The sequence below is a fragment of the Pongo pygmaeus genome, chromosome 20, assembly GCF_028885625.2.
Source record: "Pongo pygmaeus isolate AG05252 chromosome 20, NHGRI_mPonPyg2-v2.0_pri, whole genome shotgun sequence".
NCBI lineage: Eukaryota > Metazoa > Chordata > Mammalia > Primates > Hominidae > Pongo > Pongo pygmaeus.
In genome coordinates, this window is record NC_072393.2 from 20,053,148 (window position 1) to 20,068,307 (window position 15,160).

Below are 15,160 nucleotides of genomic sequence, written 5' to 3' on the forward strand. Positions count from 1 at the left end.
CCAGGCTCGAGTGCAGTGGCATGATCTCAGCTCACTGCAACCTCTGTCTCCTAGGTTCAAGTGATTCTTGTGCCTCAGCCTCCCGAGTAGCTGGGATTACAGGTATACGCCACCACTCCTGGCTAATTTTTGTATTTTTAGTAAAGGCGGGGTTTCATCATGTTGGCCAGACTGGTCTAGAACTCTTGACTTCAAGTGATTCACCCACCTCGGCCTCCCAAAGTGCTGGGATTATAGGCGTCAGCCACTGCGCCTGGCCACATATCTGAGTTTTTTAAAATGCTAATATTTATGAGAAAAATTCGAAAAAAAGGAAGAACAGTAAATCTTTTAAATTGACTTCCAAGGAGTCTTCTAACCTAAACAAAAACAAAAAAAGCCCAAAACCAAAATTCTGAATATCATTTTTAAACCAATATTCAAAATCTATAGCAAAACAATTGAGAGTCATATAGAAAATGCCAGAAAGTGAAAGCATAGAGCTTTATCCCCCTTCAACCTCATTTATTCAATATTTATGGGACAAACATTTATTGTGGAAGTACCATATGCTGGTCCTTGTATAAGGGCTAAGGAACATGAAAATGAATAAAAACATAATCCACATTCTGGTATCTACCAACAGTATGTTTTAGCTGATAATTTTAGCTATAATTTACTTTCCCAAATTACGGAACAATCTGTTTTCCTCAGCAAGGTATCATTTTAAATTACTTGGGAATTTCATTTAAAGATATATTCAGAGATTTCAGTCCCTATGGAATAGAATACTACTTGAAAAAGCCTTCCTGAAAGCAACAATGATTCTAACACCTTAACCAAGGATAGACTAGATTATCCTTGATTATTCTCAGTTCTAGAAGGATTATTTTAGCTGACAAAAGCAGTCAGCAATACTATACATCTCCTGGAGACAAACCTAGGTACAAACAAAAATTTAGAACTTATGTTCCCTGCTCTTAAGAAGTAAAACTGCGGGCCGGGTGCAGTGGCTCACGCCTGTAATCCCAGCATTTTGGGAAGCCGAGGCGGGCGGACCGCTTGAGGTCAGGAGATTGAGACCAGCCTGACCAATATGGTGAAACCTCGTCTCTACTAAAAATACAAAAATGAGCCAGGCTGTGGTGGCGAGCGCCTGTAATCCCAGCTACTCAGGAGGCTGAGGCAGGAGAATCGCTTGAACCTGGGAGGCGGAGGTTGTGGTGAGCCAAGATCGTGCCACTGCATTCCAGTCTAGGCAAGTGAGACCCTGTCTCAAAAAAAAATAAAGAAAACTGAACTCCCACCTGGGCAACAGAGTGAGACTCCGTCTGAAAAACAAAACAAAACAAAACAGAACAAAACAAACCAGGACAAATACCTTAGAAAGGTCAGAAGACTTTGCAAAGTACTTACACTGTACAAGTCTGGGACAAACTGCGTGCTCACTCCTTACCTGGCAAGGAGTTCAAGGCCATGCTTGGTAGGACAGCAGCTGAGGCAGGCAGTCACCCCTGAGTCTCCCTTCCGAGGTCACGCCCACCACTCACGCCCGATGGAACCACAATGCATGCCTTCATGCTCCACGCCTGCCTTGCATGCATGCTTGCACCAAGCCTACAATGCCGCATCCACTTTCTTTGCCTAGGCAAAGCCTCAAGTCCAGATCTTGGCCATCTCCTCAAGGCTCCTTGTCCCCCGCCTGACTTCAGCTAGACTCCAGAGTCACGCACTCCGATTGCCCGTGCTCTACAAGCTCTAGTCTTGCTGAAGGGCTAACTCTTCATTGCCCTCTCTGGTCCCCGTGTCACCGCACTCTCCAATGTCTGCCTCTCCAAATAATGAATCTCCTTTCAGAACTCACTGCTGCATTCCCATGCCCAGCACCAGACCTGGCACAAAATACATGTTTATTGAGTAGATGACATTTAATTTGCGAGAATGTACTTTTAAAAGTGTCCTGTAAAGCCCAAGCCTGACTGTCTGATCTCCCATGGCACCCAGGGAGGGTGAGCAGGAAGCGATGTCAGATTTCAGTGAGTTTTGTAGGATCCCTGGGAAAAGCAGAGACAGGTGGCAGGCAGTACAGCCTCAGAGTTCAATAGAGTATGCCCAAATCTCCATCCAACTACCCTCCAGTTATCTGGCCACTTGATTCCTTATCTAGAAACACAGTGAAGAGCCAGGCGCAGTAGCTCACACCTGTAATCCCAGCACTTTGGGAGGCTGAGGCGGGCGGATCACCTGAGGTCGGAAGTTCGAGACCAGCCTGACCAACATGAAGAAACCCTGTCTCTACTAAAAATACAAAATTAGCCAGGCGTGGTGGTGCATGCCTGTAATCCCAGCTACTTGGGAGGCTGAGGCAGGAGAATCGCTTGAACCTGGGAGGCGGAAGTTGTGGTGAGCCGAGATCGCGCTATTGCACTCCAGCCTGCGCAACAAGAGCAAAAATCCATATGAAAAAAAAAAAAGAGCCGGGCGCAGTGACTCACACCTGTAATCCCAGCACTTTGGAAAGCCGAGGAGGGCAGATCACCAGGTCAGGAGATCGAGACCATCCTGGCTCACACAGTGAAACCCCGTCTCTACTAAAAATACAAAAAAATTAGCCGGGCGTGGTGGCGGGCGCCTGTAGTCCCAGCTACCCGGGAGGCTGAGGGATGAGAATCGCGTGAACCCTGGGGGCGGAGCTTGCAGTGAGCCGAGATTGTGCCACCGCATTCCAGCCTGGGCGACACAGCAAGACTCCGTCTCAAAAAAAAAAGAAAGAAAAACAAACAGTGAAAAACCACCCACTTCCTAGGGTTCTGGGAAGGCGTAAATGAGGGAAATCCTTATTGTCATCATCATCAACCACTGTGTTCTGATAGAGACACTCGGTAACTGTCATTTAAATGAGTGAGTGGTACTTGCTCCTTTGCGAAATTCTACACGTGGCTTTACTTTTCATTAATAAAGCTATTTCAAAGAGGATTTTGCCAAGAGCCTTTTAGATAGCTTCAGGGAATTGTTTTAAAACCAACACAATTCGCCAGGCACGGTGGCTCACGTCTGTAATCCCAGCACTTTGGGAGGCCGAGACGGGCGGATCACCTGAGGTTGGGAGTTTGAAACCAGCCTGAACAACGTGGAGAAACCCCGTCTCTACTAAAAATACAAAATTAGCTGGGCGTGGTGGCGCGTGGCTGGAATCCCAGCTACAAGGAAGACTGAGGCAGGAGAATTCCTTGAACCCGGGAGGCGGAGGTTGCGGTAAGCAGAGATTGTGCCATTGCACTCCAGCCTGGGTAACAAGAGCAAAACTCCGTCTCAAAAAAAAAAAAAAATTAAAACAACAACAACAACAAAACACACACAATTCAAGCCGGGCAAAGTGGCTCACACCTGTAATCTCAGCACTTTGGGGAATCTGAGGCGGGATGATCATTTGAGGTCAGGAGTTCAAGACCAGCCTGCCCAACATGGTGAAACCTCGTCTCAACTAAAAATACGAAAATTAGCCAGGTGTGGTGGCGCACGCTTGTAATCCTAGCTAATCAGGAGGCTGAGGCATGAGAATCACTTGAACTTGGGAGGTGGAGGTTGCAGTGAGCCAAGATTACGCCACTGCACTCCAGCCTGGGTGATAGAGCAAGACTCCGTGTCAAACAACAACAAAAACCAACACAATTCAACTCTTAAGAAAAGTACACCAAAGACAGCAAGACTCCTCTGGCACTAGACCAAGCCAAGCTAAGCCTGCAAGCAAGCTAAGAAGAAAGACTACAAGGCATGAAGTCAACTGGCATCTAATTAATCTCTTTAGGGATACTGAAAAAGAAAATTTCAAATATGAAATCCTACTTCCCAGGTTTGGACTGATAGATCCTCTCATGCTAACGCTATCTGGCTCTGGGAAATTCCACATCATATATTCCCCCTAGAGCCCTTGCATTCTTTGAATGGGTGTGCGGAAGGCTGAATGCTCACTGACATGCTTTATAACTATGTATGAATATAAGGTCAGAACATACATAAGTATATATACTTTATAAGTATATATGTTCTGACCTTATATTCACTATTGCAAAAGTACCAAGCCTAGGGGAACACATTTCAGGTATCAGTTCACGCCTTGCCTCTTCAGTAAGTTTAAAGGATAGTCAAAATCACTTCATTATCTCCCCTTCATAATAGGAATTTAATCCATATCTAGGCAAAGTCAATCTGCAGAAATATTGGAGGGACTAAGAAAGTTATGCAAATCTCTACTAGTTGAGGTCATATTAGTAAAAATCAAATTAAAAAGAGAAGGCCGGGCACGGTGGCTCACACCTGTAATCCCAGCACTTTGGGAGGCTGAGGCGGGCAGATCATGAGGTCAGGAATTCGAGACCAGCCTGGCCAAGATGGTGAAACCCCGTCTCTACTAAAAATACAAAAAATAGCCTGGTGCAATGGCAGGAGCCTGTAATCCCAGCTACTCGGGAGGCTGAGGCAGGAGAATCACTTGAACCCAGGGGGCGGAGGTTGCAGTGAGCCGAGATCATGCCACTGCATTCCAGCCTGGGTGACAGAGTGACATTCTGTCTCAAAAAAAAAAAAAAAAAGAGAAAAGTTCAGAGATGTTTTCTTCCTAAGAAAAGCTATGCAGGCACTGTTGGGTTGCCTAAAACCAACTTCTAAATACATTTTTGGTTTTAGGTATGCCATCTCACACACCACACTGCTTGCTCCTAAAACATTATAACAGTGAACATTTAGAATGGGTGGATGGCTCATGACTGTAGTCCCAGCATTTTGGGAGGCTGAGGCAGGAGGACAGCTTGAGCCCAGGAGTTCAAGACCACCCTGGGCAACATAGTGAGACTCTGTATCTACAAAAAAATTTTAAGGCCGGGCACAGTGGCTCATGCCTGTAATCCCTGCACTTTGGGAGGCTGAGGCGGGCAGATCACCTGAGGCCAGGAGTTCTAGACCAGCCTGTCCAACATGGTGAAACCGTGTCTCTACTAAAAATACAAAAATTAGCCAGGCATGGTGGTGCATACCCGTACACACCTGTAATCCCAACTACTCGGGACGCTGAGGCAGAATTGCTTGAACCCAGGAGACGAGGGTTGCAGTGAGCTGAGATCGCACCACTGTACCCCAGCGAGGGCAACAGAGTGAGACTCTGTCTCAAGAAAAAAACAAAACAAAACAAAAAACCCAGGTTTGAAGAGAGAGCTATATTTTCCTTCTGAAAACAAACTTATGGCAACATACGACTGAGATGAAAAATTCCTTCTGGCTAAACAGTTGAGTTCAACTGACTGCTGGGGTGATGAAAGGGGTGACTGGCACATTGAGAGTGGGCAGGATCAGAAAGATTTGCAAAAGCCTCACAGGATCAGTTGATCAGAAGAGACAAACTGCTTCCCAGCCCAGGTTGGTAATCTACCAGGCTGCAGGGTTTACTAAGAGGAGCTGTATTTCCTCCAGAGGGGTGGAAATGGCCCATTTGAGGATGGAAGATTTTTGTCTGGACTTGAGTGAACTTTAAGGCTTTGAGTTCATCTAAAGGCTAGGTCCAAAGAAATGAGGGAGATTTGAAGCTTCAAAGTCTCAAAATAAAAGCCCCAGGGGTCATCCCAATTCAGAAAGAGGCCAGAAACCAGGAACCAGCTACCTAACACCTGTGTAATCAAGCATGAATAATGCCCCCGACCACAACATGTAATTTCTTCTTTTTTTTTCTCTGTCATCCAGGCTGGAGTACAGTGGCACAATCTCAGCTCGCCGCAACCTCCGTCTCCAGGGTTCAATCGATTCTCCTGCCTCAGCCTCCCCAGTAGCTGGCACATACTACAGGTGGGCATCACCATGCCCAGCTAATTTTTGTATTTTTAGTAGAGGTGGGGTTTCTCCATGTTGCACAAGCTGGTCTCGAACTCCTGAGCTCAGGTGATCCTCCTGCCTCAGCCTCCCAAAGTGCTGGGATTACAGGTGCGAGCCACTGCACCCAGCCTAATTTCTTAGCCTTAAAACAAAAAGAGCTATCTTTGAAAATGGTAAAGAAGTAACTGGCTGGCAGGGTGTGGTGGTTTATGCCTGTAATCCCAGCACTTTGGGAGGCCGAGGTGGGAGGATCACCTGAGGTCAGGAGTTTGAGAGCAGCCTGGCCAACACGGCAAAACCCCGTCTCTACTAAAAAAATACCAAAATTAGCCGGGCATGGTGGCAGGCGCCTGTAATCTTAGCTACTCGGGAGGCTGAGGCAGGAGAATCTGTTGAACCCAGGAGGCAGAAGTTGCAGTGAGCCAAGATCACGCCAGAGCGAGACTCCATCTCAAAAAAAAAAGAGAAGTAACTGGCTGCATTCCATTCTAAATCTAAAGCCTGTCTAGGGAAACTAGAATCTCAGGAGATTCCTGCAAGGAAAATGCAGCAGCCTTGGGGCTGTGCTGGGCCTGAGGAAGGCCACATCTGAGCAGAGCTCACCCCTTAAGCAGCAATATCCCAGTCTGGAAAGTACAAAAGTAGCTTCCAGGACACACCCAAAGCTCTGCCTCTATGGTGACATTCCTGGGTGTGTCACATCCATCTTCTCCCTTTCCCAACTCCTACTAATCCCTCTAGAATCTCCTCAGTGTCATAAAACTACTGAATGCAAGGTGCTGGGCATTGATCCTGGCTCTGGGAACACAAAGTATAATAAAGCCACTGCTCTCTGACTAGCCTAACAGACATCACGGAAGGCACCCTCGCCTGGCACAGCTCTTCTGTGCTAGGAATTGCCTCTACACAGCACATTCCTGTTATAACAATTATTTACAAGTTGGTCTCCCACACACCCTACTTCTCAGTGAGCTCCAAGAAGGCAGAGAACATCTTAGCCATCTTGGTTTCTCTAGCACCTGGTACAGTGCTCCAAAAAGAATAAAAACACTGGTTCACGTCTGTCATCCCAGCACTTTGGGAGGCCGAGGTGGGTGGATCACTTGAGCTCAGGAGTTCAAGACCAGCCTAGACAACATGGTGAAACCCCATCTCCACAAAAAATACAAAAATTAGCCAGCCATTCATTGGTGGTTTGAGGCTGTAGTCCCAGCTACTTGGGAGACTGAGGCTGGAGAATCACTTGAACCTGGGAAGCAGAGGTTGTAGTGAGCTGAGATCATACCACAGCACTCCAGCCTGGGTGACAGAATAAGACCCTGTCTCAAAAACAAACAAACAAACACAGCCCGGCGCAGTGGCTCACGCCTGTAATCCCAACACTTTGAGAGGCCAAGGCGGGTAGATCATCTGAGGTCGGGAGTTTGAGACCAGCCTGGCCAACATGGTGAAACCCCATCTATACTAAAAATACAAAAAACTAGCCAGGTGTGGTGGTGCACACCTGTAATCCCAGCTACTTGGGAAACTGAGATGGGAGAATCGCTTGAACCCAGGAGGCGGAGGTTGCTCACTAGCCGAGATCGCGCCACTGCACTCCGGCCTGGACAACAGAGTGTGAGACTCCGTCTCAAAAAAACCAAACCAAACCAAAAAACAGCCAAACAAACAAACAAAAACAAACAAACAAAAAACCACAATGAAAACAGTTGGAGGAGCCAGGCGCAGTGGCTCATGTCTGAAATCCTCGACCTTTGGAAGGCTGAGGCGGGAGGATTTCTTAACTCAGGAGTTTGAGACCAGCCTGGCCAACATAGGGAGACCTAAAAAAATAGAAAGATTAGTCCAGGTGTGGTGGCTCAGGCCTGTAATCCCAGCACTTTGGGAGGCCAAAGTGGGTGGGTCATTTGAGGTCAGGAGTTCAAGACCAGCCTGGCCAATACGGTGAAACCCTGTCTCTACTAAAAATACAAAAAAAATTAGCCAGGCGGTAGTGGCACATGCCTGTAATCCCAGCTACTCAGGAGGCTGAGGCAGGAGAATTGCTTGAGCCTGGGAGGCAGAGGTTGCAGTGAGCTGAGACTGCACCACTGCACTCCAGTCTGGGTGACAGAGTGAGACCCTGTCTCAAAAAAAAAAAAAAAAAAAAAAAAAGAAAGAAAGATTAGCCAGGCGTGGTGGCACAGGCCTGTGGTCCCAGCTACTCAAGAAGCTGAGGTGTGAAGATTGCTTGGGCCCAGAAGATTGAGGCTGCAGTGAGTCATGATCACACTACTGCACTCTAGCCTGGTTGACAGAGCGCGACCTTGTATAAAAAAAAAAAAGCCAAAGAAATAGTTGTATGGTGACAAGGACTCTAATTTCTCAAATAGAGCATCTGAAACTACAAAAAGTGTCAACATTCCCTGAGAAGCAAAGGAAAGAAAGTTTGAAGAACAAATTTACTTTCTCTCCCCAAACCATGAACTTGAGAGCAGGAAGAACTTGAGAGCTATGCCAGAAGCCAGTTCAGTACCCAGATATTCTAAAGGTCCAATAAATATTGGCCAAATTTGTTAAAAATTCATTGAAGAACAGGCCAGGCACAGTAGTTCACGCCTGTAATCCCAGCACTTTGGGAGGCTGAGGCGGGCAGATCACCTAAGGTCAGGAATTTGTGACCAGCCTGGTCAACATGGTGAAATCCCATCCCTACTAAAAATACAAAACTAGCCAGGCATGGGGGCGTGTGCCTGTAGTCCCAGCTACTCAGCAAGCTGAGGCAGGAGAATCGCTTGAACCCGAGAGGCAGAGGTTACAGTGAGCCGAGATCGCGCCACTGGACTCCAGCCTGGGCAACAGAGTGAGAGTCTGTCACACACACACACAAAATTCATTGAGGAACAAATGCATGCATTATCCACCTTTTTCTCTGCCTCTTCCTTCCTAGGACTGCTGTTTACCTGGCTTTGTAAACCCTCCCCACTACAGGGCTCTAGTGGGTACACAGTCCACACCACCAGACCCTAGTCCCATACCCAGAGACTGTCCCTCACCTTACAACAGTCCCCATTCAACAAGGCCTCATCCTCCAAAAGAACTTCAGTCCTTTCCTTTCCTTTTCTGTAATAATCACTGCAGGACCCAGACACAGTGGGCTGCCTTGTGATGCAGATTCTACGGATCCTGGCTGGCTGACAAGTGGTGAGTGGAGGTAAATGGGATGAGAGGTCTTAAAACTCCTTTATTTTTCCCCATTGCAACTGGAATAAATAGTCCGAACTCCCTACGGATTGTTACCCAGATGACAAAAACAAAACTATTTTTTTATTGAGACAGAGTCTCACTCTGTCACCCAGGTTGGAATGCAGTGGTGCTTGAACCCAGGCGCCTCCTGGGTTCAAGTGATTCTCCTGCCTCAGCCTCCCAAGTAGCTGGGACCATAGACATGCACCACCACGCCCGGCTAATTTTCCTATTTTTAGTAGAGATGGGGTTTTGCCATGTTGGCCAGGCTGGTCTTGAACTCTTGACCTCAGGTGATCTGCCCACCTTGGCCTCCCAAAGTGCAGGGATTACAGGTGTCAGCCACTGTGCCTGGCTGAACAAACAAAACTCTTTGCTGAGACTCGTAGGCCCCATGTAATTGGGTTCCAGCCTCCCTTTATTATTATTTTTTTGTTCAGACGGAATCTCGCTCTGTCGCCCAGGCTGGAGTGCAGTGGTGTGATCTCGGCTCACTGCAGCCTCCGCCTCCCGGGTTCCAGTGATTCTCCTGCCTCAGCCTCCCAAGTAGTTGGGATTATAGGTGTGCACCACTACACCCGGCTAATTTTTGTATTTTTGGTAGAGACTGGGTTTCACCATGTTGGCCAGGCTGGTATTGAACTCTTGACCTCGTGATCCACCTGCCTTGGCTTCCCAAAGTGCTGGGATTACAGGCGTGAGCCACCGTATCTGGCCCCAGCCTCCCATTAAACTCAACTCTTTCCCTCTCTGGCTAGGAACTTTCTCTTCCCAGCCAGACTCCGCTTTTTACATCCTCTTTCCCACCTCAGGGCCTCTGAAGGTGCTGTCCTCTCCAAAGATGTTCTTCTCCACCTGGCTTCCTACAGCATGCAACCCCTATCCCTACAGCTTTTATTGCCATTTATTTTATTTTTTTTCTTTTCTCAGATTGGTGCAGGATGGTCTCACTATGTTGCCCAGGCTGGTCTCAAACTCCTGGACTCAAGTGATCCTCCCACTGGTAGGCAACTGGGATTACCTACCCATGCTACCATGCCTGGTTTATACTTTTTTGCTTTTATTTGAGATAGGGTCTAGCTCTGTCACCCAGGCTGGAGTGCAATGGCTCACTGCAGCCTCAGCCTCCTAAGTAGCGAGGACTACAGGCTTGCGTCATCACACCTAACTAATTTTTTAATTTTATTTTTAGTAGAGACGAGGTATTACTACATTGTCCAGGTTGGTCTCGAACTCTTGAGCTCAAGCAATCCTCCTGCCTCAGCCTCCTAAAGTGCTGTGATTAGAGATGTGAGCCACTCCACCCAGTCCTTATTTTTTGCTATTTACTTTCCCTCCCCTAAATCATGTACTCGAGAGCAGGGACTATGTCAGCACCCGGTTCCCTATCCAGTTATTGTAAGGATTCAATAAAAATCTGCTGAATTCATTAAAAAGAAAATAGGTCTTCCATCTCCACCCACTCCTCTACTAACCCTTTTCCCAAAAGTTCTCGATGGTTCCCACACCAAGTTACCCCAGTTCAATTATTCAGTCTCCTGCAGACATTCCTGAGTCCCATTCCCCACCACTCACTCTCCATCATCTGCCCCGGAAACTTCCCACCCACAGGCCGGGCTCGGTGGCTCGCGCCTGTAATCCCAGCACTTTGGGAGGCCGAGGCGGAATGAATGCTTGAGCCCAGGAGTTCAAGCAACTACAGCGAGACCCTTGTCTCTAGAAAATATACAAAAAAATTAGCCGGGCGTGGTTGCACGTGCGCATGTGGTCCCAGATACTCGGGAGGCTGAGGCAGGAGGATCAACTGAGCCGGGGAGGTGGATGCTGCAGTGAGCCATGATCACGCCACTGCACTCCAGCCTGGGCGACAGAGGGAGACCGTGTCAAACAACAACAAAAAACTTCCCAGCCGCAGGAGTCCCATTAACGTACCCATTTAGTTATTCACTTGTCAAAAGTCCCGTACGTGCCCATTTCTCAGCCCTACTCCCTAAACCCCTAAACCCAACCTTCTCGCCCCAAGATGAGCTGCTGAAAATCCTTCACGCCACTGCTCGGCCCCATAAGGCCTGCCCAGCCCGTTCCGTTTGAACCCCATATATCCCTTCGTCCTCGGGACCCCCCTCCAGCCCTCCTCAAGCGCCCCTCGTCGGTCTGGCCTCCCCGCCCCGTCCCCTCTGCCCGCCAACCTCACTGCCACGACCCTGCGTGGCCCCTGCCGAGCCCGCGGGCAGCACCTGGCCTGCGCCTCGTCCAGGCTCTGGTCGGTGATGGCCATGATCTGCTGCAGGACGTCGCTCGTGTCCGGGCGCCGCTGGCGGCGCGGGGCGGGGGGCGATGGCGCGGGGCGCGGCGGGGCGGCCATGAGCGGCAGGGCCGGGCGGGCGCTGTGAAGGAGCCGTCGAGCCTGGAGCACTAGCACGGGCGCCGCAGCCAACCGCCGCTGCCTGAGCGCCGCGCCCGCTAGCGCTCGCCCCTAAGCCACGCCCACCGTCGCTACCGCCAGCCAACCCGTGTATTGCACCGCCTACAGACACGCCCCTTCATCGCCGTCAGCCAACCGGCGCCACGCACCGCCCCCGGGACTCGCCCCGAACTTCCCCCTCCCCGGGATTGGACTCGGTTTGGGGTTGCCGAGGCAACGGCACTTCTCACAAGCGCCCTCCTTCCCCTTGAGAGAGGGCAGCGCTGGCTCCGCTCCAGCCAGAGGCCCCCATCCCTCACATCTCGCGCGGTGCACGCCTCCTTCAGCCCCACTCGCATCTCCTCAGAGTTCCTGCTCCTCCTCAGAGCCCCCTTCTCCTCAAAGCCCTCGATCCTCAGAGACCCTCACTCCCCAGAGCACCACAACTCTTCCTCCAAGCCACCCCCTCCTCCTCAGAACCCCACACCTCTTATAGCTTGATCGACAGCCCCCATTCATTTCCAGAAGCCCCAAGCCCCAGACCCCTGCTCAGTCCCCCTAATGCTCCCTGCATCCTCAGCCCCATCAGGTGGGCCACTGGGGGCCCCGGCTCTTCCTCTAGAGCTTTTCACGCCCCGTTCACCTGGCCAAGGACGGGCGCAGGCGTGCGTGGTTGATGGCAACCAGGAGGTCAGAACGCAGCGCTTTTCTCCACTGCAGAAATCAATTCCAGTCACCTTTCAAGGTCCAGCTGAAGAGTGACCTCGCTTGTCTATTCATCTTCGCAGATTACAGTTCTGGGCATAGAAAATGCTACCACGTGGTTACCGAATGAAGGAAGGATGTTTACTGAGAGACTCCCCTGCAGTGCACCCCAAATCAGAGCGAATCCTCACATCTTTGTTTCTAGCCCTTAGGACACAGCATCGGAGGCTCCTAGTGCACAAGAAAAGGAACTGGGCGGTGGCTCATGCCTGTAATCCTAGCACTTTGGGCGGCGGAGGCGGGAGGATCACTTGAGCACGGGAGTTTGAGACCAGCTTGGGCAATATAGTGAGACCCCGTGGTGGTGCACGCCTGTGGTCCCAGCTATTTGGGACTTGAGAGGCTGAAGTGGGAGGATCACTTGGGCCCGGGAATTTGAGGCTGCAATGAGCCATGATTGCACCACTGCACTGCAGCCTGGTTGACAGAGACCAGGTCTCAAAAAAAAAAAAAGAAAAAAAAAAAAAAGTAATGGACTGGACATGAATCTCTTCTCCAAAGTCACAGAACCTCCTGGAGCCTATTTGCTATGAGGACAGTCTCCAGATGTGGGCTCAGTAAAAGGTCCTCAGCCTACTGGCTGGGAACCCTTCCAGGGTGGGGCCCATGTTCTCTCCATTGCTGCTGGGGAGGAAATTCAAACACCATCTGGTATGGCTGGATTGGAGAGCATCGGGAGACTCCAAAGGGGATGGCAGGGAGTGAAAATGAAAGACATTGACCGAGTGTCTGGACAATAGGGAAAGCGCTCTGATGAAGGAAACCGACACTTGGCTCCAATGACAGAAAGTAATAGATTGCATGGGAGCCACGGAGATCAGTGCCTGTTCAAAAGGTCACCCACAAGCACAGCACTGCGCAGGAGGCCTGAACAGTATTGGCCTTCAGGCTGGGTGCAGTGGCTGACACCTGTGATCCCAACACTTTGGGAGTCTGAGGTGGCAGATTACTTGAGTCCAGGAGTTCAAGACCAGTCTGGGGAACATAGTGAGACCCCATCTCTACAAAAATAAAAATTAAAAAAATAGCTAAATTAGCTGGTCGTGGTCCCAGCTACTTGGGAGGCTGAGGCGGGAGGATAAGTTGGGCCCAGGAGGTCGAGGCTACAGTAAGCTGTGTTTGTGCCACTGCACTCCAGCCTGAGTGAGAGAGCAAAACCCTGCCCCCAACCCCAACAAAGTAGTATCCTTCAGAGAACTTGGAGGGGTGGGCACTGAAAGTTTCAGGGACCAGCAGAGACAAAAATTTGAAGCCACTTGGTGGAGACGGGAGATCGACAAGAGGAAATGGGACAAGGTCTCGAAGGAGACCCACGGGGTGCAGGTTAAAACCTGGAGGAGCTGATGTGAACAGCCAGCTCAGAGAGCCTGAGACAGAGTTGCCTTTTTTTTTTTGAGACAGAAATCTTACTCTGTTGCCCAGGCTGGAGTGTAGTGGCATGACCTTGGCTCACTGCAACCTCCACCTCCTGGGTTCAAGTGATTCTCCTGCCCCAGCCTCCTGAGTAGCTTACAGGCACCCACCACCACGCCCGGCTAATTTTTGTTATTTTTAGTAGAAATGAGGTTTCACCATGTTGGCCAGGCTAGTTTCAAACTTCTGACCTCAGGTGATCTGCCTGCCTCGGCCTCCCAAAGTGCTGGGATTACAGGCATGAGCCACCTCACCCGTCCCACTGTTGCCATTTGGAGGTCATCAGGGGTCTCCACTGCATAGAAATTAGTTGGCAGCCGTGGCACTCAAAAAGTGCCCGGCCAGGGCCATTTAATATAGAAGGACCTGGGAGTTTTGGGTTCTTTGACAATGCATATTTCAGTGGTTTAAGAATTTGGCACAGGTGGCCGGGCACGGTGGCTCGCATCTCTGAGTGACCTGGGTTCAAGTTCTAGCTGTTATTCAGCATGGGATTCAAAAGTAGGGACATAACCCCACCTCCTCACTGGTGAGGTGGGAGCAGAGAATGACATCCTGGCACACACTGTACCTTGGAGGGGGCCTCCCTGAGCATCTCAGAGGGGGCTCATCATGAGTCTGGTACTCATGGGTTGAGTGCTGGGGGGTGAGGTAAGGAAAGCCCAGCTGAGCTTGGGACCAACTCTGGGCTTTGTGGGAATCTGAAGTCCCTTTCCTAGGGGCCTCTCTGGTCCCTCGGGGCATGTATGTGCCATCTCCAAGCTGTGTTAACCATGGGCCAGATCACAACCTGTTTGAGTGAGTGTTCTCATATAAAAATCAGTAAGACTGGCCGGGCATGGTGGCTCACACCTGTAATCCCAGCACTTTGGGAGGCCAAAGCAGGTGGATCACGAGGTCAGGAGTTCAAGACCAGCCTGGCCAATATGGTGAAATCCCATCTCTATTAAAATACAAAAAATTAGCCAGACATGGTGGTGCATGCCTGTAGTCCCAGCTACTTGGGAGGCTGAGGCAGGAGAATCGCTTGAACCTGCGGAGGCCGAGGTTGCAGTGAGCTGAGATCATGTGAGACTCTGTCTCAAAAAAAAAAAAAAAAGGCCAGGCATGGTGGCTCACGCCTGTAATCCCAGCACTTTGGGAGGCTGAGGCGGGAGGCTCACCTGAGGTCAGGAGTTCGAGACCAGCCTGGCCAATATAGTGAAACCCCATCTCTACTAAAAATAAAAAAATTAGCTGGGTGTGGTGGCATATGCCTGTAATCCCAGCTACTCGGGAGGCTGATGCAGAAGAATCACTTGAACCTGGGAGGCAGAGGTTGCAGTGAGCTGAGATCGTGCCATTGCACTCCAGCCTGGGCAACAGAGCAAGACTCCGTCTCAAAAAAAAAAAAAAAAAAAAAAAAGCCCAGCGCAGTGGCTCATGCCTGTAATCCCAGCACTTTGAGAGGCCGAGGCGGGTGGATCACAAGGTCGGGAGTTCAAGATAAGCCTGGCCAAGACGGTGAAACCC

At 49.9% G+C, this 15,160-nt stretch overlaps 1 protein-coding gene across 4 annotated transcripts in view; it reads right to left on the minus strand.

The window, feature by feature from the left end:
• The window catches only part of PBX4 (PBX homeobox 4), a 59,902-nt gene extending 48,381 nt beyond the window's left edge, over nucleotides 1-11,521 (minus strand). For all 4 annotated transcript variants that reach the window (XR_010125078.1, XM_054465096.2, XM_063658807.1 and 1 more), the window contains exon 1: nucleotides 11,304-11,521. Coding sequence is in view for 3 of the 4 variants with exons in the window: in XM_054465096.2 (XP_054321071.2) it covers nucleotides 11,304-11,431 (128 nt within the window). In the remaining variant the exon portion in view is untranslated. The remainder of the gene's footprint in view (nucleotides 1-11,303) is intronic.
• Nucleotides 11,522-15,160: the final 3,639 nt, after the last annotated feature.